The sequence below is a fragment of the Dermochelys coriacea genome, chromosome 2, assembly GCF_009764565.3.
Source record: "Dermochelys coriacea isolate rDerCor1 chromosome 2, rDerCor1.pri.v4, whole genome shotgun sequence".
Lineage (NCBI taxonomy): Eukaryota > Metazoa > Chordata > Testudines > Dermochelyidae > Dermochelys > Dermochelys coriacea.
The window spans coordinates 258,372,362-258,399,469 of record NC_050069.1 but is presented as its reverse complement, the minus strand read 5'-3'; the positions used below and the strand labels follow the sequence as shown (position 1 = coordinate 258,399,469).

The window sequence follows — 27,108 nt, the reverse complement described above, 5'->3', positions numbered from 1 at the left end:
CCCGCCAGCGGCTTTCCCTGCACAAGCGGCGGAACGAGTTTGAGAACCACTGGTCTAGAGAGATGTGTTCACAGTACCTTTTAGGGGCAGACATGACTTACTGTTTCTTTTATCACAGGTCTTTACTGGAATTTTTACTGCAGAAATGGTCTTGAAAATCATTGCTCTAGATCCCTACTACTATTTTCAGCAGCGCTGGAATATTTTTGACAGCTTAATTGTCACTGTAAGTTTAATTGACCTGAGTTTACCCACCAAAGGTAAAGGAAGAAAAGAACGAGGAAACCTGTTAGTTTTACGTTCCTTCAAACTGGTAATGGCTCATATATATTCAGTCTCATAAAACTTTTTTTGCATGAATACAATAGAGAGGATTTTAGTTCCCCCATTCAGTGCAATTTCTACACCCTCAGCTTAGGAACTGGAAACTCATTTTGTCTAATTTCAAACCCATTTAAAACTTTGACAAACAAATGTAGTATTTGTATTTCACTGTGAGATGATTTAAAAACATGGAATAAAAGGATTACGAGAAAAATCCAATGTTAAGATGTAGTTAATGTTGGAGCAGAGAATGAAAAGAATGAAAAACAAATTCAGAGAAACTGAGAAAGAAGAAATGGAGGAGAAAAAATGTAACAAAGACATATTTATACTGTATAATCACCATACACTTGTGCTATCCTGGATTTTAGGGAGGTGGTTTATCTATTCATACACTATATCACAGTCTTCTTTTTAGTTAGAAACACTTTCTACAAAAACTAATAAAACAACCTTGGGAAAAGTGTGATTTTTAATTTCAAGTGAAAATGGTTTGCAAACTCAATTTTTTTTGGTAAATCCTACAAACCCCATAAATAGTATTTCAGGTTCATGGAATCTTCAAAATACATGTTTCCCCATCATTACCTCATTTCAGTTTGGAATGGAAAGTTGCTGTTCTTCGTATTAACTATTATAACAGCAACTGCTATACCATCTCCAGCAACGATATTTAGTGTTGTCAACTAGTTCCTTTTTCCATGATGTACTTTTGCAAGTTGTTCTTCTGCTTGTCAGAGACCATCACATCAAGCAGCTTCTGTGGAGAAAACGTGTCAAAATTAAAGGAATGGCTGAAAAGAAAATCAAATCATGTGACAAAAAGTCTATATAACTATATAACTTTTGAAATATAAATTTATTTGAGCATAAGCTTTCGTGAGCTACAGCTCACTTCATCAGATGCATGAAGTGAGCTGTAGCTCACGAAAGCTTATGCTCAAATAAATTTGTAGTCTCTAAGGTGCCACAAGTACTCCTTTTCTTTTTGAAATATAGGCATCTGACTCTGAGAGAGAGAAATGTGTGAGCCTTTCAAATAAACCAAACAGTCTCAGGCTAAGATTATTATTTTATAGTGCCCACATGAAAGAATAAGGATGTTTTTCTGAATCTAGGCCTCAGGCCCCACTCCTACAAACAGTCAAGCATGTAACTTTACATACATCAAGAGACTTGGAGTTACTCTTGTGTGTAACTGTTCGCAGGATTGAGACCTGTATGATGGATTGGGTAGACAAAAGGAGGATATAACAGGCATCCTCCTTTAAATGTTTTTGGGATGTCTCCTAAACACCAATTTAGGAAAGGCATCCCTGTTCCAGAAAGCACTTAAGTATGAGTGTGTCAGTTAAACACATGCTTAAGTGCTTTCTTGAATAGGGATGGATTTAAATGTCAGCTCAAGTGCTTTCCTGAATTGGGATTTTAGCTGGTATTTGTGATTTGTTTGAAGGTATCTCACTTTCTCTCAGTGCACAAACAGAGATGTATTGTGTCTATATATAAACTATATAGGCACCCATTTTCCCATTTATTTATTTCCCCCTTTGCTCTACCAGTCTACTGTTGCCACCTTGTCAATCATACTTGTTACTGGTTCTTCTTTGTGGTAATTTTTTTCTTTTTGATTAATTAGGATTTCTGAAAAAGATCCTATAAGAATTTTATTCATCAAGATTGGAGATCTATCATAACATTTATCTTTGTAGAAAATTATTTACCTATTATTATTTTCTGAATACATTGTACTGTGGTTGTAATAGATCATTATTCACCAGCTCAGAATTATAATACGTTGTTGTTTTTACCATTTTATTTTCAAAATGGCAAGGAACTGACATTTTAAAAGATTACACGCTGACATTTGCCAGAAGCAGAGATCCTAAGTGTCATGAGATGTTATAACTTCTATAAATATAAAGAAGAAGAATTACAGATAGGTAATTACCTTTCTGCATCAACACGTAGACCCTGATCGAGCAAAGTCCTTTAAGCACATGCTTAATTTTAAGCATGTAAGAAGAGCCATTGAAGTCACATGCTTAAAATTAAGCATATACTTTATGTGGCTTGCTTGTTTAGTGTCTGTGATACTGTGGTGATGGATGCTATGAAAACTTAAGATAGATCCTTGGCCTGATTTACAGAGGTGCTGAACAGCTATGACTCCTATTTAAGTGAGTGGGAATTGTGGGTGCTCAGCATCTCTAAAATTCAGGACATTTACCTGTAACTATTTGGTTTATTGAAAATAGAAATGAAGTACAGATTATGATAAACAGGAACTTAAGTTCTGATTCTAGAAGATCTGAAAATGCAGGAAGAAGGAAATGCAACAGCTTGCTTGCCTGAGAAACTCACAATGGAAGGTGATAATAAATTGCTACTAGTGGTATGGTAAACATTTATGTTATGGAATTGTGCAAAGACCACAGTCAGGATTGTGGTATCGTGCTAAAAAACACACAGCTGAATAGAAGGTGACAGAGATATAATATATATACAAATCAGTAGTCTATATTACATAGATCATATACTGACTTAAAATACCCTACATTTCATAGAGTTTGAATAGTTTGAAATGTCTGCATAATGTTTTTAACCATTTTTAAACCGTGCAAAATGAAGAATATCTAATCTTCTGTTGTCTAATGCTATGCTTTGTTTATACACAGCTGAGGGTCTTCAAACTGGCAAAGTCCTGGACGACTTTGAATACACTTATTAAAATAATTGGTAACTCAGTGGGTGCCGTGGGTAACCTTACCCTGGTTCTGGCGATCATAGTCTTTATTTTTGCTGTAGTAGGAATGCAACTTTTTGGTAAAAGCTACAAAGAACATGGCTATAAAATAAGTAAGGATTGCAAGCCACGTTGGCATACGATGGATTTTTTCCACTCATTCCTTATTATATTCCGAATTCTGTGTGGAGAATGGCTTGAAACCATGTGGGATTGTATGGTGGTAGCTGAGCAACCATTATGCCTTATTGTCTTCTTGCTGGCCATGGTGATAGGAAACCTAGTGGTGAGTTTCCAGATATGTTTCTCTCTTTATTGCATGTAGAGTATACAATATACTGACTTACAGAGAAAAGGTAGGTGAGGTAATATTTTTTATTGGACCAACTTCTGTTGGTGAGAGAGACAAGCTTTGGAGCTTACACAGAGCTCTTCCTCAGCTCTGGATTCAGCAGACCTGAAGAAGAACTCTGTGTAAAAGCTTGTCTCTTTCACCAACAGAAGTTTGTCCAGTAAAAGATATTACCTCATCCACCTTGTCTCTCTAATATCCTGGGACCAACACAGCTACAAAACACTGCATAATCTACTGACTTGTCTTTCTATGAATGATAGGTCTCCTACAGATGGTGGTAAAGAGGCCACCCCATGTCAATTGTGCTCTAGTAAATCCCGTTTGTCTTTCACCTGTGGAACTCATGTTTATATTTAAAGTAAGACACTTTCAATATTGCATCACTGAACCTTTTCACAGACCAGTATTCATTCCAATGAGTAACAATTTTCTAACAGAAAATAATTACTAGCAACAATTTTCTTTTTCATCTCAAGACTTTGGTGGAAATAATCACTAAGGGCTGAATGCTCAAAAGGAGTTATGTCTCCAAATGTCTACTTAGGCTCCTAATTTCTGTTGAAATCAGTGGAAGTTATTGATAGATAATGGAAGTTAGGAACCTAACTTTATTTTTAATAGTTTCCATTGATTTCAATGGGAGTTAGATGCCTAAATAGAAAGTAGGAACCTAACTCCTTTTGAGAATGCAGCCCTGTGTTTGCATATCGCAACCTGTTTTTTGTTTAAGAACTTGTTTCTCTACTGAGTTATTTGCAGGCAATCCCTGGGCCCACACATGAACCCACTGAAATCAGGATTCTGCCAGAACATAGCTCAATGCAGGCTCATAGTTCAGTTCTCTTTAGATGCAAGACATCGGATCTGCTTTTCCTCTTTCTTATAGTAGGCTAAATCAGAAGTAAATACACTAAAATCATTGTTATTGCTCTACTGTAAAAGTAGAGTTCCTGAGAGAAAACTAACTCAGATGAAATTTTCGTTTCCAAAAGGGCTTTGAATTACTTTTGTCAGCTTTCTGCGAATCAGTGGAATCTCGTTTGTTTGTTTGTTTGTTTTTAAACAAATATTAAGATGTGAACATTGTATTTTGTGTGGGAATAATAAAAACCTTAATCTGGAAGTAAATTTGAAAGTACATATCAGTAATTTAAGAGCCCCAAATATTATAAAGATGTTTTAATTTATCCCCAAAACAAGCATTACAAACTCAGGATATTCAGAGAATGAAAAACATCAGCCTAGGATGTTTACATGGCATCCTCCCATGCATACTCCCACATTTGCAAGCATAGTGCAAAATTGAATATATAAAAAAGACTCATAAGGGGGTACAAGACCTGATTCTTCTTTTGCTTACACCAGTGTCAGGAGTTACTCCATTGGAGGAAGTGCGAGGAGGATCATGACCAAAAATTCTCATTTTACGTTTTAAAATAGTAGATTGGAGCTGGCAGTGATCTCTTTTTAAAGAGAAGCTTAGTGCAATAAAGCCAGAAATACATAGGAGCCTGGGAATGAAAAAAGGGAAAGGGGAACTGGACAGTGTAACTTGGGTTCCACCAGTGGAATCTGGGTTGTGGGAGCTGCCAGTCTCTCTATGATGGAAATCTGCTTGGAGATGCGAGGTTCATGGCTTACCTGCACAGCTCTAAATGTGGGCAGGGGAGAATCAGGATGGGTGAAGGACATGTTAATTAGTGCATCTGCTTCCCCAGAGCTCATAGGGAGTCCTGGATGGAACTTACAGTTGTCAGAAATCTTTTGTCGCAGCAAGGTGAAGGGATGTATGAAACCCACTTGGGGATGACTGTCTGTCCGAAAGCAAAGCATCATAAATAATCTGGGGGTCTGTTCAGCTAAAGAATGTCCATCAGGGGACTTGATAATCAGCACCTGAAGGGTTTAAACACCAAGGAAGGGGTAGATTTATTTAGTGTGGGTTTTGGACACAATGCAGATCCGAAGCAGTTCCACTCGGGTCTGGTAGCGTTTCACTTAAGAAAACCATCATGAGACTAAAATCAGGCTCTTACTAGTCTTTACTGTGCTGAATCTGTGCTCTTAGCCTAATACAGGGGGTGATAGTTGTATTGTACAAATCATCTCCAGCTTCCTTTTGCCAATTCTGGCCAGCTAAAGGAACAGTGCCCCCATAATTATGTATATCAGTAACTTTGTAATTGTCTCCCCCTCAAGAAATTGATGGAACGTAATGATACACCAACTTTTATTTCTTTTACTCCACTTGGAAGTGCTCCCAGGAGACTGTGACTCTGAGGCAAACATTAAAGGTTCTTCAGTTGCTAGGCCTCATAAGCTGCAGCACCTGGTGTATCCCAATATGCACTAGGTGAATTGTCTCCAAATTCCATACTCATCCCAGTTCCCTCAGACACACTGTCTCCCGGACCTTCTTCTCACCAACATCCTTCCAGCTGCCATAAAATCTTCCCTCCTTCATCGACTCATCCTTCACATCTGATACTATTAGAATTTATTCCCAGATAAAAAAAATGTTAAGCAGGAGGGTGCATAACAGTGTTTTAAAGGTAATAAACATTTTAAGAATGTTGCAACCATCCCCAAAACAAACTTTATAAACAGAATGTTCAGAATTCAGGATAAACTTAAAGGAAATCTAAACATATTAAGATAAGGAAATGCACATTTAATGCACCCAAACAACCTAACTCTTTCCTGTAGTGATGCCAGGCAATATTCATAAAAAATCATTGATGTATTTTAATGCTTGTTGTCCCAGATTAGATTAAAGTGATTGTAAAAGACGTGTTATATTTGTTTAATCTTTTTTCCCCCTCCACGTATCACTACAGGGCCAAGGTAAGGCTCTTTGTGTGCTGTACCTGGGCATTCCATGTTTTGACTTTTTAAGCTCAAGATTTATCTCTGTCAAGTTTTGAATAGATAAATAATATGTGAATTGAAAACATTTAAGACAAAAAGGGCTGACAGAGTGCTAAATTTTTTTGTGTAATTTTAACTTGTATATTAATGGATTTACTTGCAAATGCTCAGACAATTCATTCAATACTCAGAGTAAATGCTGTAATTTTGGGGAAGATGCAGAGTATTCTTCATACAAATACAAAAAGATTAAATTCTTGTTTGAAGAGCAAAACTCCACTCAACCTTCACTATGTAGTCATGACCACAATTTATTATTCATTTATCATTACTATTATTAACATTTTAAAAAATGTTGCAGTAAAATTGTGCGATTTTCATACACAGGCCTATATCACAGAAAAGGTCAGTTTTATGCCAGAAAAAATGTTTTTTGTTTTTTATTTTTTGGAGGATCATGAAAACATACCCTTTTGAGAGCTAAACATGCTCCGTGAAAAATAATTTTATGAACAATAATTTTGTTTTGTCTTAAGGTTGATGCTTTAAGAACAAATTGTTTAGAAATTGACTAATCTTCAAGCCTCCTATTTAAATTTCAAAATTATATTGCCATGAATTTCTTTTCACTTCAATTATTTTCAGGTTCTTAACCTGTTCATTGCACTACTGCTGAACTCCTTTAGTGCTGACAACCTCCAAGCACCTGAAGATGATGCAGAGATGAACAACCTTCAGATTGCATTTGCTCGGATCCACAAAGGACTTCGCTTGCTGAAACACGCAACGTGGGATTACTGTTTTGCAAAGCTCCGGTATCCAAAGAAAGTCACCAAAAAGAAAATTAAATTGGCTGCTGAGAACACATGTGTGGAGACTGGGAAAGAAGGGAAGAAGTGTAAAGAAAATCACAGTAACAATGTGACTGAGAAAAATGGAGAAAAATGCTCAGTTAGCATTCTTGAAGATTTTATCACCAACCCCAACATGTTTGTCTGCGTCCCTATTGCTGAGGCAGAATCTGATAGTGAGGACTATGAAGATGATGATGATGATTCAAGTACATTCTCAGAAATGGAGAACAGTAAACAGGTAAGAAGCCTATTCAGGAGAAGATGTTTGAGACTACAGGCTCTTTAATGGAGCTGGCAAAGGCATAGTATAATCCAGCTGCAGGAAGATGAATTTAGAAAAAATCAAAAGAGAACTAAAATGTAATTTTTCAAAAGTGAGGGTAATTACCCATTGGAAGAACTTACCAAGAGCTTTGGTCAATTTTCTATCTCTTGGAGTCCCTGTGGCTCTTCCACTTCAGGTATCAGGGCATCCTGGCGACGTCGATCGGAGATTTATGATAGCAGTGTCCTCGCAGGTCGCGCAGTGCCATTGGTGCCGCGTCTAGCGTACACACAACCCGAGCCCTCCAGTTCCTTCTCAACTGTCCTCAGCTGAAGATGGAGCCCTGGGGCAGTGTTCATCACTCTTCCAAACCTGTCGGAAAAAAATAATGTAATTAGTTAGTCATATAGAAAGGTGTAGTTAGTGTAGTGTTAGTTTTTATTACCCCTAACCCCCCCCAAGTTTAAGTTTATCCTCCCCACTCTGGGGGTGGTTAACCATTAAGATGGCTCCGCAGGCTTTAAGCAATGCGGCTCCTGCCATGAAGCAATGCCCATTTCGGATGGACACTCTTTGTGTGTTCGTGTTCTTGGGGAAGCACATATTCCACAAAAATGCACCCACTGAAGCAATCTGAAAGTGAGAGCCCGGCATGACTCAAAAGGATATTGATGGAGAAATCTCTCCAAACTGAGCCAGACCAGCAGACCTTCTCTCCGGGCACCCCCCTCCCCCGCAGGGACAGGAGACATGCCTTCCTCTAAAAAAACAAGGAAAAGGGTGCAGACATCTCTGCAGAGAGCACTGCAGAAACAATGGTGGTCTTCTGCCAGGTCGCTACGCCCCGATGCCAACACATTCTCAGATGAGCACCTACGACTCTCCGGGCACCCCTGGCACCACCGAGTCCTGAGCGAAGGAGATAGAGTCAAGGCACAGATGGTGACATGCCTCCTCCACGGCACTGAATTCACCTGTAAGAGACCTGGTACCAAGCATCTCCTTAGGCACCACACCTCCTCCCCCGGTACTGACATCACAGTCTGCACCGATTTGAGAAAATCAAGTCAGCACCAGTCGCAATGACTAAACCAACACAACACCTGATGGCACTGGCATCAGCACCAACGAGAACCCCCTCACATCAGCACCGACAGTACCGACATCACCACAGAATCTACTGCCACAGAGAGACTTGGCTATCTCATCAGCACTGCAGTCCCCACTACTCGGTACTGAGGGCTCTCCTGTAAGTTATAGAGGAGATTCCCTTACTTTTCACGCTCGGTACACTTGTCTAGTGAAGGTGATGATGATGTACAGGAACCATGCACCTTCTTGCTGCACTACTCGTCACCGAAAGACCAACGACCAACTTGGAGCTAGATGGGCCTAAATACCCTTTCAACCAGCCAGCTCAACCATGAATCACCGTAGATGTATTCACCTATGGCCTTCCCAATGCAATGGACACATTGGGCACCCTAGGCAACTTACAGGTGCCCCCACTGCAGGCCACCCACGGCTCACAGAGAAGAGCTGAGGTCTAATCCCATGTCTCCCACCTGGCAGCCAGCGGAGGCTCAGGATGTTGGGGATGATACAGAACAACCACTGATGAAGAAGCAACATCTCCTGTTCATAATTCTTCCTCCTTCCCGGATGAGGCAATCACCTCGGCAGATGACTTCAGACAGTTCCGGGAACTGTTTTAAGTGGGTCACCAAAACCAGGACATGTCGTTGGAGGAAGTGCAGACAAACCAACACAAGCTTGTACAAATCTTACAAGTTGCCTCTATTTCCAAAATCGCCCTGCCCATCAATGATGTGTTTTTGGAACTAGCAGAGATAGTATGGCAAACACTGGCCTCAATTTGGCTGACATGCAAAAGGGCAGATAGAAAGTATTACATCCCCGCCAAAGGGCTGGACTTCCTGTTCTCACATTTACCTCCCAACTCCTTGGTGGTTGACACTGCTAATAAGCATGGCAAACAACAACAGTTTAGATAAAGATCACAAGAGGCTTATCCTCTTCAGATGAAAAATTTATTCCTCCGCGACATTACAATTCCAGGTCGCCAACTCTTCAGCTTTGCTGGCCAAATACAATTATGATAATTATGGGAAACTTAGGTTGTTCAGAGCGGAGCTCCCCAGGGAGGAACAATCACAATTTCAGGCCATTGTAAACGAGGGTCAACTCATAGCTAAAACAGCTCTCCTAGCATCTTTGGACATTGAGGACACAGCAGCCAGAACCACGGCCATAGTCATGTGCCAGGCATCCTGGTTACAATCCTGTGGCATACCTAAAGAACTCCAAACCTATTGTTCAAGCAAGAGAAGCTATTTTCAAACAAGATTGATGAGGTGTTCCACTCAATGAAAGATTCTCAAGCCAGTCTTCACACTTTAGGGATCTACACTCCACCTGCTAAGAGAAGACGATACCTGTACCAGCCTTATCGGAGGAACAGTGATTCCTCTTCCAACCGATGACAACAGCGTCAATACAAGAACCAACAATATTGCCAGTGGTCGCAGTGATGGAGAGCACCTCCAGCTCAACCATAGACTTCTCAATCGGCTCCGCCCAAGCCACTATTTTGAAGTTTTGGCAGTGGGTCTAAATGACCTCCCTCACCAGGCAGCATTTTCACCTGATCCATCCCCCTGCTTTGGTCACTGCCTTCACCCTTTCTACCATATCTGGGCATCAATAACAATGGACCAATGGGTGTTAGAGATTGTACAATCGGGATATACCATCCCCTTTGCCCCCTAATTACCTACCCTACTCCCCTCCCCATCCCTCTTCAGGGACCCTTCTCATGAGCACCTGTTATGACAAGAAGTCGATCATCTTCTACAACTAGATGCCGTAGAATGAGTGCCTTTCCAATACAGGGGGAAGGAGTTCTACTCCCACTACTTCTTGACCCAGAAGAAGAATGGGGAATGGATCTATCTTGGATCTCAGGAAACTCAACAAGTTCGTACACACTCAAAAGTTCAAAATGGTGACACTGGGCACGATACTTCCAGTGCTGCAAAAGGGGCACTGGTTTTCAGCCCTTGACCTCCAAGATGCTTATTTTCATATTACCATATACCCTTCTCACAGGAAATTCCTGTGTTTGACAGTAGGACACAAACACTTCCAGTACAGAGTACTGGCACCAAGAATTTTCTCCAAAAACCTACCAGTAGTAGCAGCACATCTATGCAAACAAGGAATAATGATTTTCCCTTACCAGGACGATTGTCTTTTCAAAGGCCCAACTCAACAAGAAGCACTGTACTCAGTCCAGATGACAATTACACAATTCAGGGATCTAGGGTAGAGATAAATGAATGAAAATCCACTCTAATCCCTGTCCAACAACTGGACTTCGTCGGGGCACATCTTGATGCCATAGAAGCCACGGCATCTCTGCCCCTGAACAGATTCACAACTCTGACAAACCTTATCTCAGAGGTACAATTCAGCACCCAAATACCAGCTCGTACTGTCCAGCATCTGCTAGGACACATGGCAGCCACAACATTTGTGGTACAACACGCAAGACTACATATGTGCTGCCTACAGGGCTGGTTGGGCTCAGTATACATACCCAGCAAGCACAGCCTATATAAGCTACTTGACAGTACCACCCCATGTCTTGGACTCTATGCTGGTGGACAACACCAGAAAATGTTTGCATGGGCATCCTATTCCAACAGGAAACCCCATCAACAGTAATCACGATGGACACCTTGCTGCTAGGCTGGGGCGCCCACATGCATCAGCACCTGGTTCAAGGCAAATGGTCTTTTATGGAGACTGATCATTTCAATCTATTAGAGCTAAGCACGGTCCGCAATGCCTGCAGACATTTCCTACATCACATAAAGAAAAAATTCATGCACATCATGACCGATAACATTGCATGCATGTTTTACATCAATCGCCGAGGAGGCGCTCGATCACACTTGATATGCACCGAAGCCATGAAACTGAGGAACTGGTGCAAATACCACAACATAAACATTTTTGCCTCATATCTTCCCGGCTGTCAGAACGCAACAGCAGACACACTAAGTAGGTGCTTCTCTCAAGACCATGAATGGGGGAGTCTTGCTGTCCATTTTCCGCCAGTGGGCCCTCCCCTCATCGACTTGTTCACATCCCCAACGAACCGCAAATGCGCAACATTCTGCTTGAGAGCGGGATGGGACCCCGGTCACTGGGGGACAGCTTTCTCATCACATGGAATGCACACCTCATGTCTGCTTTCCCACCAATTCCACTGATATCACATGTGATACACAACATAAGAACAGACAAGGCCAAGGTTATCCTCATAGTCCTGACATGGCCCAGATAAGCATGGTAGCCTTACCTGATGCGCATGACGATATGCACCCCTTAAGCTCTTCCTCGTCATCGGGACCTGCTGTCTCAGAACAATGCTCGCACGCTTCCCCTGAATTGAGAGAAACTCCACCTACAAGCATGGCTCCTGCATGGTTCCATCATGGCAAACTAGCCTGCTCAGAACAAGTTAGTTTAGTGTTCCTAAACAGCAGGAAGATGACCACGTGTAATACTTACCTTAAAAAATGGAAGATATTCTCCTCCTGGTGTAAAGAAAAACAATTGACAGCACAACTATCTTTAGTGTTGGAATACCTACTGGAGCAGAATCGATCAGGTTTAGCAATGAGCTCAACCAAAGTCCATCTTGCAACCATTACTGCATTCCATCATGAGATTGACAGGACCTCGATCTTCGCACACCCAATTACTAAATAGCTCTCCAGCACATTTACCCAGAAGTTTGTCAACCTATCCTGGCCTGGGACCTCAGTCTGGTATTGAAATGCCTCACCAGACCACCATTGGTACCCTTAGCCACCGGCTCCCTGCTGCATTTGTCCATGAAAGTGGCCTTTTTGGTTGCTATTACTTCTGCCAGATGGGTGAGTGAGATAGGGGAGCTCATGCCAATCCTCCCAACACAATATTCTCTAAAGATAAGGTCACGCTATGTCCGCACCCAAGATTCCTACCAAAAGTAACATCAGCCTTCTGTATGAACCAACCAATCCATTTTCCCACGTTCTATCCCAAGCCTCACAGCACTCCAACAGTGGCCATTTTGCATACATTAGACGTTAGGCATGCATTAGTGTTTTACCTGGGAAGGACCAAACCTTCCCAAAAATCTCCTAGACTCTTTGTTTCTACTACATGGAGTTCGAAAGGCTGCACAATATCCACTCAGAGATTGTCTAAATGGATCTCCACATGCATTCAACAGTGCTATAATATTCAGAACATGGACCCTCCTGCGCACATCAGAGAGCATTCCATACAATTGGTTTTCATCTCAATAGCGTTCCTCAGCAATGTTTCGATATTAGAGATTTATAGGGCAGCCACTTAGGCTTCTGTCCACACATTCACTGAGCACTATGCAATCACTCCAGACTCCAGGGCTGACATCATAGTTGGCCTAACTGTACTTACCTCTATGACTCAAATGAACCGGAAGTCCCTCCTGCCCTCTGAGGGGCACTGCTCTACGGTCACCTGAAGTGGAACACGTCCAGGGACAGCACTTGAAGAAGAAGAGAAGCTCTCCTCCCCTCTACTTCAGAGTTCGCAGTTGGGAATCTGCAGTAGAGAAGGAACTGGAAGGCTTGGGTTGTGCGCACGCTAGACGCAGCACCACAAGACGCCTACTGTGAACACACAGACACTGCTACCGTAAATCTCCAATCAACAGTGCCAGGATGCACTGACATCTGAAGTGGAGCACCCACAGGGACACACATCTTGAAGAACCTCAATTACTGCACAAGGTGAGTCACTTTCTCATCTATGTTCAGCATCAGTAACCTGGTGGAGAGGAAATTTATTTCTTGGATAAAGTACACAATGTCAAGGGCTCAAATTGTGAATTTTTAACAAGGAGGCCTCACCTTCTTTTTTGTCCTATCAACATGTCCCAGAAAATAATCTTTAGAAGAAGATTAATGGGTTAAGAATGGAATGACTCTGTCAATTTGTTATTATATTATAGTGTATAGAATGACATTTCTTTGTTTGTCTGAATTTTTGCAGTTCCCTTTTACCTATGGAGTCATGACTGACTATTTTCAGAGTAGCAGCCGTGTTAGTCTGTATTCGCAAAAAGAAAAGGAGTACTTGTGGCACCTTAGAGACTAACAAATTTATTAGAGCATAAGCTTTCGTGAGCTACAGCTCACTTCATCGGATGCATTTGGTGGAAAAAACAGAGGAGAGATTTATACACACACACACAGAGAACATGAAACAATGGGTTTATCATACACACTGTAAGGAGAGTGATCACTTAGGTTTTCCTCCTTTCCCCCCCCTGCTGCTGGTGATGGCTTATCTTAAGTGATCACTCTCCTTACAGTGTGTATGATAAACCCATTGTTTCATGTTCTCTGTGTGTGTATATAAATCTCTCCTCTGTTTTTTCCACCAAATGCATCCGATGAAGTGAGCTGTAGCTCACGAAAGCTTATACTCTAATAAATTTGTTAGTCTCTAAGGTGCCACAGGTACTCCTTTTCTTTTTATGACTGACTGTGACTCTAAAATGTTCCCCTTCTGGTCCTGAAGGCTGCTACATAGTTATACTGAGTTCCTCGCTAAGTCCAGATGCAAAAATTCCTACTACATCAGTAGACTTTGGATCAAGCGTGGCTAAACTGTGGGTTCCTTAATTTATCCTTTATTTCTTTCTGTAAAAATAGAGATACTGAAAATGAGCCATTCAAGGTGCTTTGTATTCCATTTGGAGAGTTCTCCTTTAAAATTATGTGTGCCACCAAAAAGAAAAGAGAGAATAAAATAAACACATCTAAGATTATCTTCAGCAGGAAAACCACCAGAGACAGAGGGGAGAACAATGTAAAAGACCAGGAGCTTGGTGTAAAGGATCTGCAATTTTCTCTGAAGACTTAAATGAGTTTAACATAGGTAAACAATGGAAGGCTGGGTCATCATCTCTACTACAAAAAGAGGTAACACTGTGTTCATATCTAACATGGAATCACCAACATTGGTTGATTTCCTTTATATCGGTTCTATTTTTTCAGAATTTATAAAGATCATTAATCAAGAAATAATTTTGTACTTTAAATTTTGTATTTATTACCCTATTTTGTGTTAATGCACAAGAACTCTCTAATTTACTAGTCATAGGATCATAGAAGATTAGGGTTGGAAGAGACCTCAGGAGGTCATCCAGTCCAACCCCCTGCTCAAAGTAGGACCAATACCAACTAAATCATCCCCGCCAGGGCTTTGGAAAGCCAGGTCTTAAAAACCTAAGGATGGAGATTCCACCACCTCCCTAGGTAACGCATTCCAGTGCTTCACTAGCCTCCTAGTGAAATAGTTTTTCCTAATATCCGACCTAGACCTCCCCCACTGCAACTTGAGACCATTGCTCCTTGTTCTGTCATCTGCCATCACTGAGAACAGCATAGCTCCATCCTCTTTGGAACCCCCCCCACCCCCCTTTCAGGTAGTTGCTATCAAATCCCCCGTCACTCTTCTCCAAAACTGGATCCAATACTCTAGATTTGGCCTCATCAGTGCCAAATAGAGGGGAATAATCACTTCCCTCAATCTGCTGGCAATGCTCCTACTAATGCAGCCTAATATGCCTTTAGTCTTCTTGGCAACAAGGGCACACTCTTGACTCATATCCAGCTTCTCATCCACTGTAATCCCCAGGTCCTTTTCTGCAGAACTGCCACTTAGCCAGTCATTCCCCAGCCTGTAACTATGCATATAATTCTTCATCCTAAGTGCAGGACTCTGCACTTATGCTTGCTGAACCTCATCAGATTTCTTTTGGCCCAGTCCTCCAATTTGTCTAGGTCATTGTGGACCCTATCCCTACCCTCCAGCATATCTACCTCTTCCCCCCCAGCTTCATGTCATCTATAAACTTGCTGAGGGTGCAATCTATCCCATTATCCAGATCATTAATGAAGATGTTGAACAAAATCGGCCCCAGAACCAACCCATAGGGCACTCTGCTTGATACCTGCTACCAACTAAACATCGAGCCATTGATCACTACCCATTGAGCCTGAAGATCTAGCCAGCTTTCTATCCACTTTATAGTCCATTCATCCAATCCATACTACTTTAACTTGCTGGCAAGAATACTGTGGGAGACCATATTAAAAGCTTTGCTAAAGTCAAGGTATATCATGTCCACCACTTTCCCCATATCCACAGAGCCAGTTATCTCCTCATAGAAGGCAATCAGGTTGGTCAGGCATGACTTGACCTTGGTGAATCCATGTTGACTGTTCCTGATCACCTTCCTTTCCTCCAAGTGCTTCAAAATGGATTCCTTGAGGACCTGCTCCATGATTTTTTTGGGGACTGAGGAGAGGCTGACCAGTCAGTAGTTCCCCAGATTCTCCTCCTTCCCTTTTTTAAAGATGGGCACTATATTTGCCTTTTTCCAATCATCCAGGACCTCCCCCGATCGCCAGAAGTTTTCAAAGATAATGGCCAATGGCTCTGCAATCGCATCAGCCAACTCCCTCAGCACCCTCGGGTGCATTGTATCTGGCCCCATGCAGTTGTGCCTGTCCAGCTTTTCTAAATAGTCCTTAACCTGTTCTTTCCCTATTGAGGGCTGCTCTCCTCCTCCCCATGCCGTGCAGCCCAGTATAGCAGTCTTGGGAGCTGACGTTGTCTGTGAAGACCGAGGCAAAAAAAGCATTGAGTACTTTGGCTTTTTCCACATCATCTGTCACTAGGTTGCCTCCCCCATTCAGTAAAAGTCCCACACTTTCCCTGACCACCTTCTTGTTGCTAACATACCTGTAGAAACCCTTTTTGTTACCCTTCACATCCTTTGCTAGCTGCAACTCCAGTTGTCTTATGGGAGTCCCCAGATATCTTAGCCACACAGGTGTTCACAATTGCATCATAACATCACTAATAAATTTAGCTGCATTAGTTGTATTTATCTTGAAGTATTCTGTCTCACTGGTGAAGGGTAGAGTAAGTGGATTTCAGTGAATGGAAATAGCACAATGCTGTATTTCTAAGTATTGGTATAAAACATTAATAGGAAGAGAAATAGTCCTGAGTTACTGAAATAATTTTATTCAAAAAGGTCACTATAAAATTAACATTACCTACTTTATTTTTCTTTAAATCTGAATTATTGAAATAAAGAGGTGTTAAAAGATTGTCCCAGAATTTCTGATGTGTGCAGTGTGTTCTTTCTTTTTGAGTTGGAAGCACTTAAGTGAATGTTGTATATGTAATCATGAGTATTCAGCTTTGAAAATTGCTCCTTTGGTCAGAGAAAGGAAACATACCATGTGGCCTGTGAGACCAATCAAAACAGCTCAAATTTCAAACACAGAATATTTTAAATTAATTGCTCACAAATAAACTAAAGTCCAATGATTATTCACAGAAATATTTTGGAGAGTAATTTTGAACAATGAATATATGCAATTTGGAAACAATAAAAATAATTGAATAAATTATTAGTTATGAGTTATTCACACATCTATAGCGGTGTGACATCCTAAATATAGTGAAATAGGATGGAAATCTGTGCCAGAGAAGAATACATGATGTGATTACATATTCTACTTCATGTAAACTACAGTGGGCATTTCATAGTTTCATTCTGAACAGAAAGTTTTAGAGCTCTACAAAATAGTCCTAATATAATGAAATTATATTTTCTCTTTTTGCCTTCTCTATTTTTTCATGTGTTGTCCTCTGTTTTAATTGTTTTCAGCCCTAGCTAGTAGAGTGTTTTAAAGCCTATCCATGTTTGAAAACCACATGTACTTAAATGCAGAGAAATTGGAATCATTCCCATTTGTGAGCTTTACTAGAGTGATTAATCTGATTCCTTTTAAATATAACTTTGACTTCCGTTTGAATTGATGTGGAGATTTTATGGGGATCACACACACTGTAAAGCAAGAGGCCATTCCAGGACTGCCATGTTGTTAATAAGTACAGTACCCAACTAAGTTTTATTTTTTTGAATATTTCCCTTAATTATAACTGTTCACCAATGTACTTATTCAGTTTATTTTAAAGCACCATGACTGCATTAAGGGAAAATTGTCTTTTATTGTGTAGCAACTTGATGACATCAGCTGTTCTGAAGGCAGCACAGTGGATCTGACAAATCCTGAGGAGCTTCTGAAACAGATCCCTGAGCTGGCTGAATACTTAAAGAAACCTGATAACTGTTTTCCAGAAGGTAAGGATCTGCTGATTTCAGTATGACTAGGAAGTGAGAAGAACAGCCCTCAGTAACCTGTTCTCCTAGCTAATCCTGAGACACTCAGGCACTCAACACCAAGGCATTCTGTCTATTTGCAAAGTATTTAATGATAAAATACTTTAATAATAAATAATTACCTAGTACTTGTGTAGCACTTTTCATCCATAGATCTCAGTAATAGTGAAGACGTATGTGAAATAGGCAGAGAGAATTTGTTAGTGTTCGGCTGAATTTCTCTAGGATGGTAAGCCTGGAAGCCCACTTTAAATTGCTATATAGCTTTTAGCTTTACTAGTTTATTTCATGTCAGTATTTGTGCTCAATGTGTTTTTAAATTTTCAAAGCTGGCTCCTTCTAGCCAAAACTATCCATAACAAGATTATTATGGTTGTTGCTAGAGAAATGTTAAATTTATTAACATTTCCTTCAAACCCTTATATCAATTATTACTCTGAACAAAGGATAGTCTCCCCCTGTTTTTGTACTAGATGTAATGGTGTACCACATGTCAACAAGGTCAGTTCACAGTTGGATTAATTTCCTCCTGAGTTACAATTCCATATAACTGTAAAGGAATAGAGTTCCTGGATAATTAACTCTTTGATTTTAGAAAGCCTGACAGTACTCAGATCCTTTTTCCCAGAGTGTTCTCGCTCCTTGTCACTTGCATTAGCTGACTTGCTGTTTCTTCCTACTGGCTGGAGAGCACTATCCTTGGGTGTCTAGACATCCAGGTAGGGAGAATGAGAGGAGAAAACCAGTTATAGCACAACACCCTTCTCATCGATCTCCTCAGCAAAAGGAGTTTTTTTTGAAGAGCAAGACATGGGACCAGATGAGGAAACACCACCAGCAGCCAATATATCTTACTCTTTGTCTGATGAGACAAGAATGCCTTCTCCTCCTGCCTTTTGAGATGACTTTCAGACATTTCAAGAGAGTAGCTGAGATTTTACAAATTTCATTGGAGGAGGTTCAGGAAACGCACCATCAGCGGGTAGATATACTCCATACCATTCCCTAAGACAAAGTAATTCCACCAATGAATGAAGCCTTGAACCACCTAAAACACTGTGGCATCCCCCAGTGACCTCCAATGTGCAAGAGTGCAGACAAAAAATGTTATGTGCCTGTGAAAGAGACAGAATACCTATTTGCACACCTAATGCTGAATTCGTTAGTGATGGATGCTGTGAATGAGCTCAATAAGCAACACCACTCCAAGACTATCTCATGCTAATGACCAGAAATGTTTGAATTTATTAGGCTGAAAGAGGATTTTTGTTGTTGTTGTTGGCTTCTCTGCAATTTAGAGTGGCAAATTATCAAGCTCTCATTGCTAAATACAATTATCTCAATCATAATAATTCACATCTTTTATTGAATATCTTAGTAAAAAAAGGGAGAATTTTAGGCAATTATTGTGGAGGGTCAGCTTATTACCAAAGCATCACTGCAAGCTTCATTGGATATGGCAGTTACAGTGTCCTGCTGTATGGCAACAGCACTAGTGATAAACTGGGCATAGTGGCTGCAATGTTCTGGAATCCTAAAAGAGGTCCAGAATACTGTATAGAATATCTCATTTGATGGGACAAAACTGCTTAGTGATTCCATGGACAAACCTCTCCACCTGCAGGAGGCAGGAAAGGATTTCTCCGTTGTATGTTAGTTTATCTCCTCCCTCTGAAGCATCAGGGATGGCCACGGCTGAAGATGGGATATTGGAAAGGGAGCGCCAAGACTCTGAGGTTGCACTGAGTATTCTCTCTCTCAGATGCATGCCTGGTGGGTTCTTGCTGACATGCCCAGGGTCTAATTGATTGCCATACGTGGAGTCGGGAAGGAATTTTCCTCCAGGTCAGATTTGCAGTGGCCGTGGGGGTTTTTCACCTTCCTCTGCATTGTGGTGTAATGGTAATTTGCTAGCATTAACTGGGTATATCTCACTTAATCATTTCCCTGCCACTGCAGGGGCCTCAGGCATTAGTGCGTCTTTGTGCATCCTCTTTTCTGCCTGTGGCACATAGTAGTTTAGTCTTCTTTGGGCAGTAATACTTTGGTCTAATTTCGGTCGTTAGGTTGTGGGCACTGGGTGGCGTTGGTGGCCTGTGATATATGGGAAGTCAGACTAGATAACCTGATGGGTCCCTTTGGCCTCAAACTATCACTGTGACACTCTTTAAAAGATCTGAGGGCAATGCTTCCTTCATTCAGGATTTATACTTCTGCTACCAAAAGAAAATACAGCAGGTCACAGATATACCAAAAATCTCATCTAGTTCAATTTCCAGCCTATCACAGGGCATCGTAGCCACCTAGAAAGAGATCTAAATTTCAGAAGAATGACCCGAGGAAAAGGTCTGCGTAGCTTGAAAGCTTGTCTCTCTCACCAGCAGAAATTGGTCCAATAAAAGATATTACCTCACCTCACATTGGTTGAGAGCTGTGAACCACTTCACTGTTTAAATTTACAGCTGCATTACCCTTCTACTTCACCATTTGGAGACCATCTTTCCATTTACAAAGACTCATGGGAAAGTTTTTACATCGGATAAAGGGGCATTAGAAGTAATAATCCATTCCTCCACCCCTCCCACTTTCCATGTCCCTTTTCAGGGACCCCTCTCACAAGAAGTTTTTTAAAAAAGGAGGTAGAATCTCTTCTACAACTGGAAGATATAGAACCAGTTCTGTTCCCCTATGTGGGAGGGTTTTTTTACTCAAAATGCTTCTTAGTGTCCAAGAAGGTAGGGTGGAGACCTATTTTGGACCTCAGAATACTGAACACCTTCATCCAGACACAGAGATGGTTACCTCAGCAGCAACAATAACAGTAGGTCCAAGTGACTGGTTTGCACACCTTGACCTCCAGAATGAATATTTTCTTATAGCAAAGTGATTGGCCATGATCACTTTCAGCATTGTGTACTTCCATTTGGCCTTTTGATTGCCCCCAGGGTTTTCATAGAAGTTCTATCACTAGTAGCAGCATACCTAAGATATTTAGGAGTTCAAGTTTCCCTTTACCTAGATGACTGGCTCCTCAAGGTTGATCTTATGACAAAGTACAGTCAGCAATAAAGAAGGCTATAACCGTATTCAAGACTCGAGGGTTAAAACTCAACAAAGAAAAGTCCACTTTGATACCCATTCAGCTCATTGAATTTATAAGAACCAACTTAGACTCCAAAACTGCCCAAGGTTAACTGCCGGAGGTTACTTATCAGGGGACAGGTTTGATACAAAGTCAAGCCTCATTTTCCAACTGCACTTGAGTCCACACAAAACAGCAAATACGTGTTGAGTCATTATGGCTACATGTACATTTGTAACCCCTCATGCCAGATTGCATCTTCAGTGCCTTAAAATATGGTTAAAGAGTGCTTGTATACCCAAAAATACAGTCAAAACAGGTCACTGTGAGTTCCTTAAAGGGTTCTTGACTTGCTCAGTTGGTGGGTGGATGGATCCAAACAAGGTGTGCGTTGAAGTACATTTTACTCTTTCCTACTCATCTTACCCATGCAGACTATAGTGACAAATGCCTTTGTAATAGTCTGGGGTGCTCATCTTTAGGATCACGTGATCAGAATCATGACAGATGACAAGGCGACCATAGTTTACATAAATCATCAATGAGGAATGAGAGCTTTCTCCCTATGTACAGAAGCAGGGAAGCTAGAGATTTGGTGCATAAGACATCAGATTACCATTTTGTCTGTATACTTACTGGATCTGCAGAACACTACAGCAGACAAAGTAGACATTTCCTATGGGATCACGAATAAGAGCTGAACCATTCAGTGTTTTACAGAATATTTGCTAGCTGTGTACTGTTTAAGGGGAAGTCTAGGTCACATCTTTCTAGAGGATGAATTCCTCATAACATGGTCAGGGAATTTGGCTTATGCCTACCCTCCCACATTGTGTTGCTTTTGAAGGTGCTGAAAAAGATAAAGCAAGACAAGGTGAGAGTCATTCTTACAGCATCAGCATGTGCAAGACAGATAAAGTTACCAGACCTTATTAATGTCTCAACCTAATTTATCTCTACCATCACTTCATTTGACATTGATGCCCAAATTGGTGACTCAGGACTCTCCATTCCAGTCTTAGTCTGATCCATCTCAAGATATGTTTGCTAAGCCTAGAGATGAATTCTACTGCAGAAGTGCAAAACATTGGTGAACAGCAGAAAACCTTCCACAAGAGAAATGGAAGAAGTTTCAGTCTCGGTGTACACAATGTGGCTTTTCTCCTTCCTGAATTACCACATTTATTATGTTATCTTTTGGGCTGTCATAAATATAAAGGAAAGGGTAACCATCTTTCTGTATACAGTGCTATAAAATCCCTCTTGGCCAAAGGCAAAACCCTTTCACCTGTAAAGGGTTAAGAAGCTAAGATAACCTCGCTGGTACCTGACCCAAAATGACCAATGAGGGGACAAGGTACTTTCAAATCTGGAGGGGGGGAACAAAGGGTTTGTCTGTCTGTGTGATGCTTTTTCCGGGAACAGATCAGGAATGCAGCCTCACAACTCTGGTTAAGTTAGTAAGTAGTCTAGCTAGAAATGCGTTAGATTTCCTTTTGTTTAATGGCTGGTAAAATAAGCTGTGCTGGATGGAATGTATATTCCTGTTTTTGTGTCTTTTTGTAACTTAAGGTTTTGCCTAGAGGGATTCTCTTTGATTTGAATCTGATTACCCTGTAAGGTATTTACCATCCTGATTTTACAGAGGTGATGCTTTTACCTTTTCTTTAATTAAAATTCTTCTTTTAAGAACTTGATTGATTTTTCACTGTTCTTAAGATCCAAGGGTTTGGGTCCGTGTTCACCTGTACAAATTGGTGAGGATTTTTATCAAGCCTTCCCCAGAAAAGGGGGTGTAGGGCTTGGGGGGATATTTTGGGGGAAGACGTCTCCAGGTGGGCTCTTTCCCTGTTCTTTGTTTAGAATGCTTGGTGGTGGCAGCATACAGTTCAAGGACAAGACAAAGTTTGTACCTTGGGGAAGTTTTAACCTAAGCTGGTAAGAATAAGCCTAGAGGGTCTTTCATGGATGTCCCCACATCTGTACCCTAGAGTTCAGAGTGGGGAAGGAACCTTGACATGGGCTTAAAGATCTTTGGTTTGTCCTTGAGTCCAGTGATCACCTAGTCAGATTTTCTGTATAACACGGGCAGTAGAACATCCCCAAAATAATTCCTTGAGCATATCTTTTAGAAAAAAACAATTTTGATTTAAAAATTGTCAATGATCGAGAATCCACCATGATCCTTGATAAATTGTTTCAATGGTTAAGTACTCTCACTGTTCAAAATGTACATGTTATTTCCAGTCTCAGATTGTCTAATTTCAACTTTCAGCCATTGGATCATGTTATACTGTTCTCTGCTAGGTAGAAGAGCCTATTATTAAATATTTGTTCCCATGTAGATATATATGCACTCTATTCTAGTCATCCCTTAACCTTCTCTTTGTTATGCTAAATCAGGGGTTCTCAACCTATTTATCATTGTGGGCTGCATGTGTGGCCCACAAAGTGTTACCTGTGCCACAGTTTGAGAACCATGGTGCACCCCATCTAGCTCCCCCCACAAACCCCTATGCTCAGTGCCCTCTGCCCAGACACCCCTCCACAGAGTGGGAGCAGGAGTAGAGAGCTGGGTGTGGGGCAGGGACCCCAACCCCAGACCCTGCTCTGCGGGAACCCTCGCTGTGCAGCCAGGAGCCCAGAGCCCACCATGTGGCAGGGCAGCCAGCTGCCCGGACCCCAAGTCCCACCACCCAGCAGGGCCGCCGGGAGCCCGAAGCTCGCCACGCAGCAGGGCAGTCAGCATCCTGGAGCCCATGGTCTTTAGCACACAGCTGAGCTGGGCCGCAGCTGTGTGGTAATTGGGCCTCATGTGGCCCTTAGGCTAAGAACCTTGTAGTCATTGAGGAGTCAAGCCAAGGGTCCAACCAAAGTCTGAGTGAGGTGTCAAGCCAAAGGTCGAAGCTGGAGTCAGAGTGAGGAGTCGAGCCGGAGATAGAGTCAAGGGTAGGACAGAGGAGCAGGGACCTAGAGCGAGGAAGGAACACAGGAACTTGGGGTATTGGAGGATCCGGGATAAGGAGGGCAGGAACCCAGACCAGGTTGAAAGGCAGGGCTCAGGAGTCAGCTGAGTAGGCAGGGTCCAAAGTGGCAGCCAGCAAGGGATTCACCTACTTCCTCAAACAACTTCCTGTGCCGCCTCCTGGCTTAAGTGGTGCGTCTGAGCCAATTGGTGGAGCTGGATGTTTTCCCAATCAGGAGTTTTGTGGGTGGAGCCCTTGCTGAGCACTGGATGGTGGCTGTGGTCTGAGCACTACCTGGGGACCTATGGGTCTGGGTTCAAGATCCATGATTTCCTCACAAAGTACTCTCTACTACCTCTAAGGGCTAGCAGAACAAAACTAAGAACTGTTTAATAAATAATAACTGTGAAGAAGCTTTGGACAGAGAGGATTCCGACTCAGACCATGCAGCAATGAAAAGGAACTGGAGAAGTGGTAGGTCTGCACCTCCCATTATACCATGGTACTGAGCAAGAGGAGTTCCAGGGCACAGGAATAGACTTAAAAGATTTTCCTGTTTTAGGCGCATTGTGTGCATGCATACCTATGTGTGGAATACACATAGGCACCAGTCCTCAAAGAAGAATCGGCACTTCAGTTGATTTTACTATTTAGGAAAATGGAGGATGAATATGTACAAGTTTGAATAATGTGCTGAGATTGAAAGGAAACTTTTCCTGATAGTCATCCTCCATTTTCCACTTTGCCATTAAATTATTCTTTAGGATATTTGCTATAAAATAAAACAAGTGTGTGTGTGTGTGTGTGTGTGTGTGTGTGTGTGTGTGTGTAATTAATTAATTCTTACTTTTACTCTCTCTCTTCCCAACAACCTTTGTATGCTGCTTTGTCTGTTTAGGCCCCAATCCTGCAAACACTTACACACATACTTAACTGTAAGCAGGTGAATAGGGGCTACTCACCTTCTTCCAGTTAAGATCATGCATAAGTTTGAACTAGTTTATGATCCTGCAACAAATTTTTAATCCATGTGATCTCATATCCCATGGCATTTAAATTAATGTTCTAAGTAGGATTTTGTGTGGTACTATAGTAATTTCTTTAGCATTCTTTATAATTATGTTATGCATGATGGATAGTTGTGGATTTTATGTAATTACACTGGAATTTAGCATGGACTAGTTCTGCAGAAGCTGTATCCTCTCTATCTAGACAATTTCAGTTCAAAAACAGGAAAATTATTACAAACCAGGTCCTCTGGTCTAGCCAAATTACTCTCAGCATAGGACCCAAGGTGGAGAAAGAAAAGGTGACTATCCTGATTGTAGCCAGGGCCAGTTCTGCCCCAACATAAGGTAGAGCAGTCTCTACCTTGTTCCGACTTTTAGGCTTCTCTAATCTCGCCCACAGCAATGGCCTCCAAGGAGCTGTTCTGCTGGCTGGAGATTACTGGAGTGCAAAGCACTTCTAATCCCGGTACATGCCTCATGAGATGGGGAAGGATGAGCTGGTGCAGAGCTGGCTATGTCACTTCTACAAGAGACAGGGGAACCTCCAGCCCTGTCAGAGATTGACCCAAAGGGACCTGACCGGGGCCAAGGATCTGGCCATACATTTTCAATTCATAGCCAAAAGAAAGTATAAATTCCCATTTAAAGCAGCATTGGGAAGTAGGAACATTTCCAAATACATCAGACTGCAAATCAAACTATTTTACTTTGTGTAAATATTGTATTCTGTTTTGTTTTCAGTTTTTCCACAATGATATTATCCTTGTGCATTTTACTGCAGCCATTTCCATTACAAGCATTTCAGCTATATTACAGTCAATTAACATTTAATTTACAGTCTAAATCACAAGCATAACACCACAATACTATCGGCTTTATTTGTCTCCACCCTGAAGCTATTGTATGAATCTGTTGTTAAAAAAAAAACACAGTAATTGTAGTAGTCGGAGATACCATTAACCTGCCTCATTCTGGATTTTTGGTCAAAATTCAGGAATGGAAGAGATGGGGAGTCAGAAGCAGTTGGAAGGGAAATAAGGATAGGCTATTTACTGTGTACGGTATTTGGAGTTTTTCAAGATTTTTTTTTTCCTTTGGGTGCTCCGCCATAGGTGTGCATGTGCCTCAGATTGAGAGATTTTTGGTAGCAGTCTGTTCCATCCACACATGCATCATAACTATCCTTGTGCTCTGTACTAAGGGTACATAGGGCCGTGCTGGACCAACTGCCACTCTAGTTAGTCCTTAATGCAGAATCCAACCACACCAAGTTTTCCAAAAGGGACAAAATATCTTGAAGAATTCCAGCTACTGTCCGAAGTAAGTAATTTCTCCTTCTCCTTCAAGTAAATCTCCTTTAGGGTGCTTTCATCTCTGTGACTCCCAGGTACAATCCCATCTAAGGAGGTGGGTACTCTGGAGGTCCATCTAACACTGGTGAAGAACAGCTCCCTTGAAAACATCTGCTGAAGTACTGTGCACTGTTGCATAGTGTTTAGAAAAGGTGTGAACAGACACCCAAGTGGCAACTTTACATATGTCCACAATAGGAATATTTTTCAACCAGAACCTGATTGTTACTTAGTGAAATGGGCCATAACAACTGAAGGGCACTGAAGATTAGAACTTTAATAACAAGTAAAAAAAAAATGAGACCCTCTTTGAAAATCTTTTGGTGGAGATAGGAGTTCCCCTCATCTGAGCTTTAAAGGAGATAAAAAGTCTAGGAAAAGGTCTAAAAGATTTTGTGCCTTCCAAGTGAAAGGCTAATGTCCTTCCATCATCCAGAGATTGTAAACTGATATCTACCCTAGAAGTAGGGTAAAACACTGGTAACTGTAACTGTCTCTGGCTTTGACCCTTGCCTTGACTCCTCACCCTGTCTCTAGGTCCAGCCCCCAGCTCTGGATCCTGGCCCCTGATTCCGACCACTAGGCCTGACTGGCCATGCCTCAGTCCTTACATAGTTTTTCCCACCTCAGAACCTTCCCTGTTCTCTCCCCTTGGGAGAAGGCCTATGCCCAGAGATCAGGGGTTTAAAAACAGTGTTTCCTGCCCTGCTCCTTCTCAGTCAGTGATAATCCTGGGCACAGCCTTTCCTGCCTTGGAGAAGCTTATATGTCCACCAACTGCAACATCTACTGCTCCTTTCCTCCCCAATCCTGAGAGGGACAGGAGCTTCAATTGAGGAAGTATCTCATGGAGAAAGCCATGAAATCCCAGTAGGATCCGGGCTGGGAGGACTTAGTGCAGCACCTCTATGAGCATGAGCTCCAGAACAGAGGTCAAATCTACTAAGTCAAAG

The 27,108-nt window shown here is 41.6% G+C and overlaps 1 protein-coding gene across 1 annotated transcript in view; it reads left to right on the top strand.

The window, feature by feature from the left end:
• The window catches only part of LOC119850912 (sodium channel protein type 5 subunit alpha-like), a 133,839-nt gene that overhangs the window by 73,376 nt on the left and 33,355 nt on the right, over positions 1–27,108 (top strand). Inside the window, 5 exon segments of the mRNA XM_043509707.1 lie at positions 119–313; positions 3,003–3,356; positions 6,939–7,385; positions 14,315–14,461; positions 17,583–17,706. Of these exon segments, the coding sequence (XP_043365642.1) occupies positions 119–313; positions 3,003–3,356; positions 6,939–7,385; positions 14,315–14,461; positions 17,583–17,706 (1,267 nt within the window).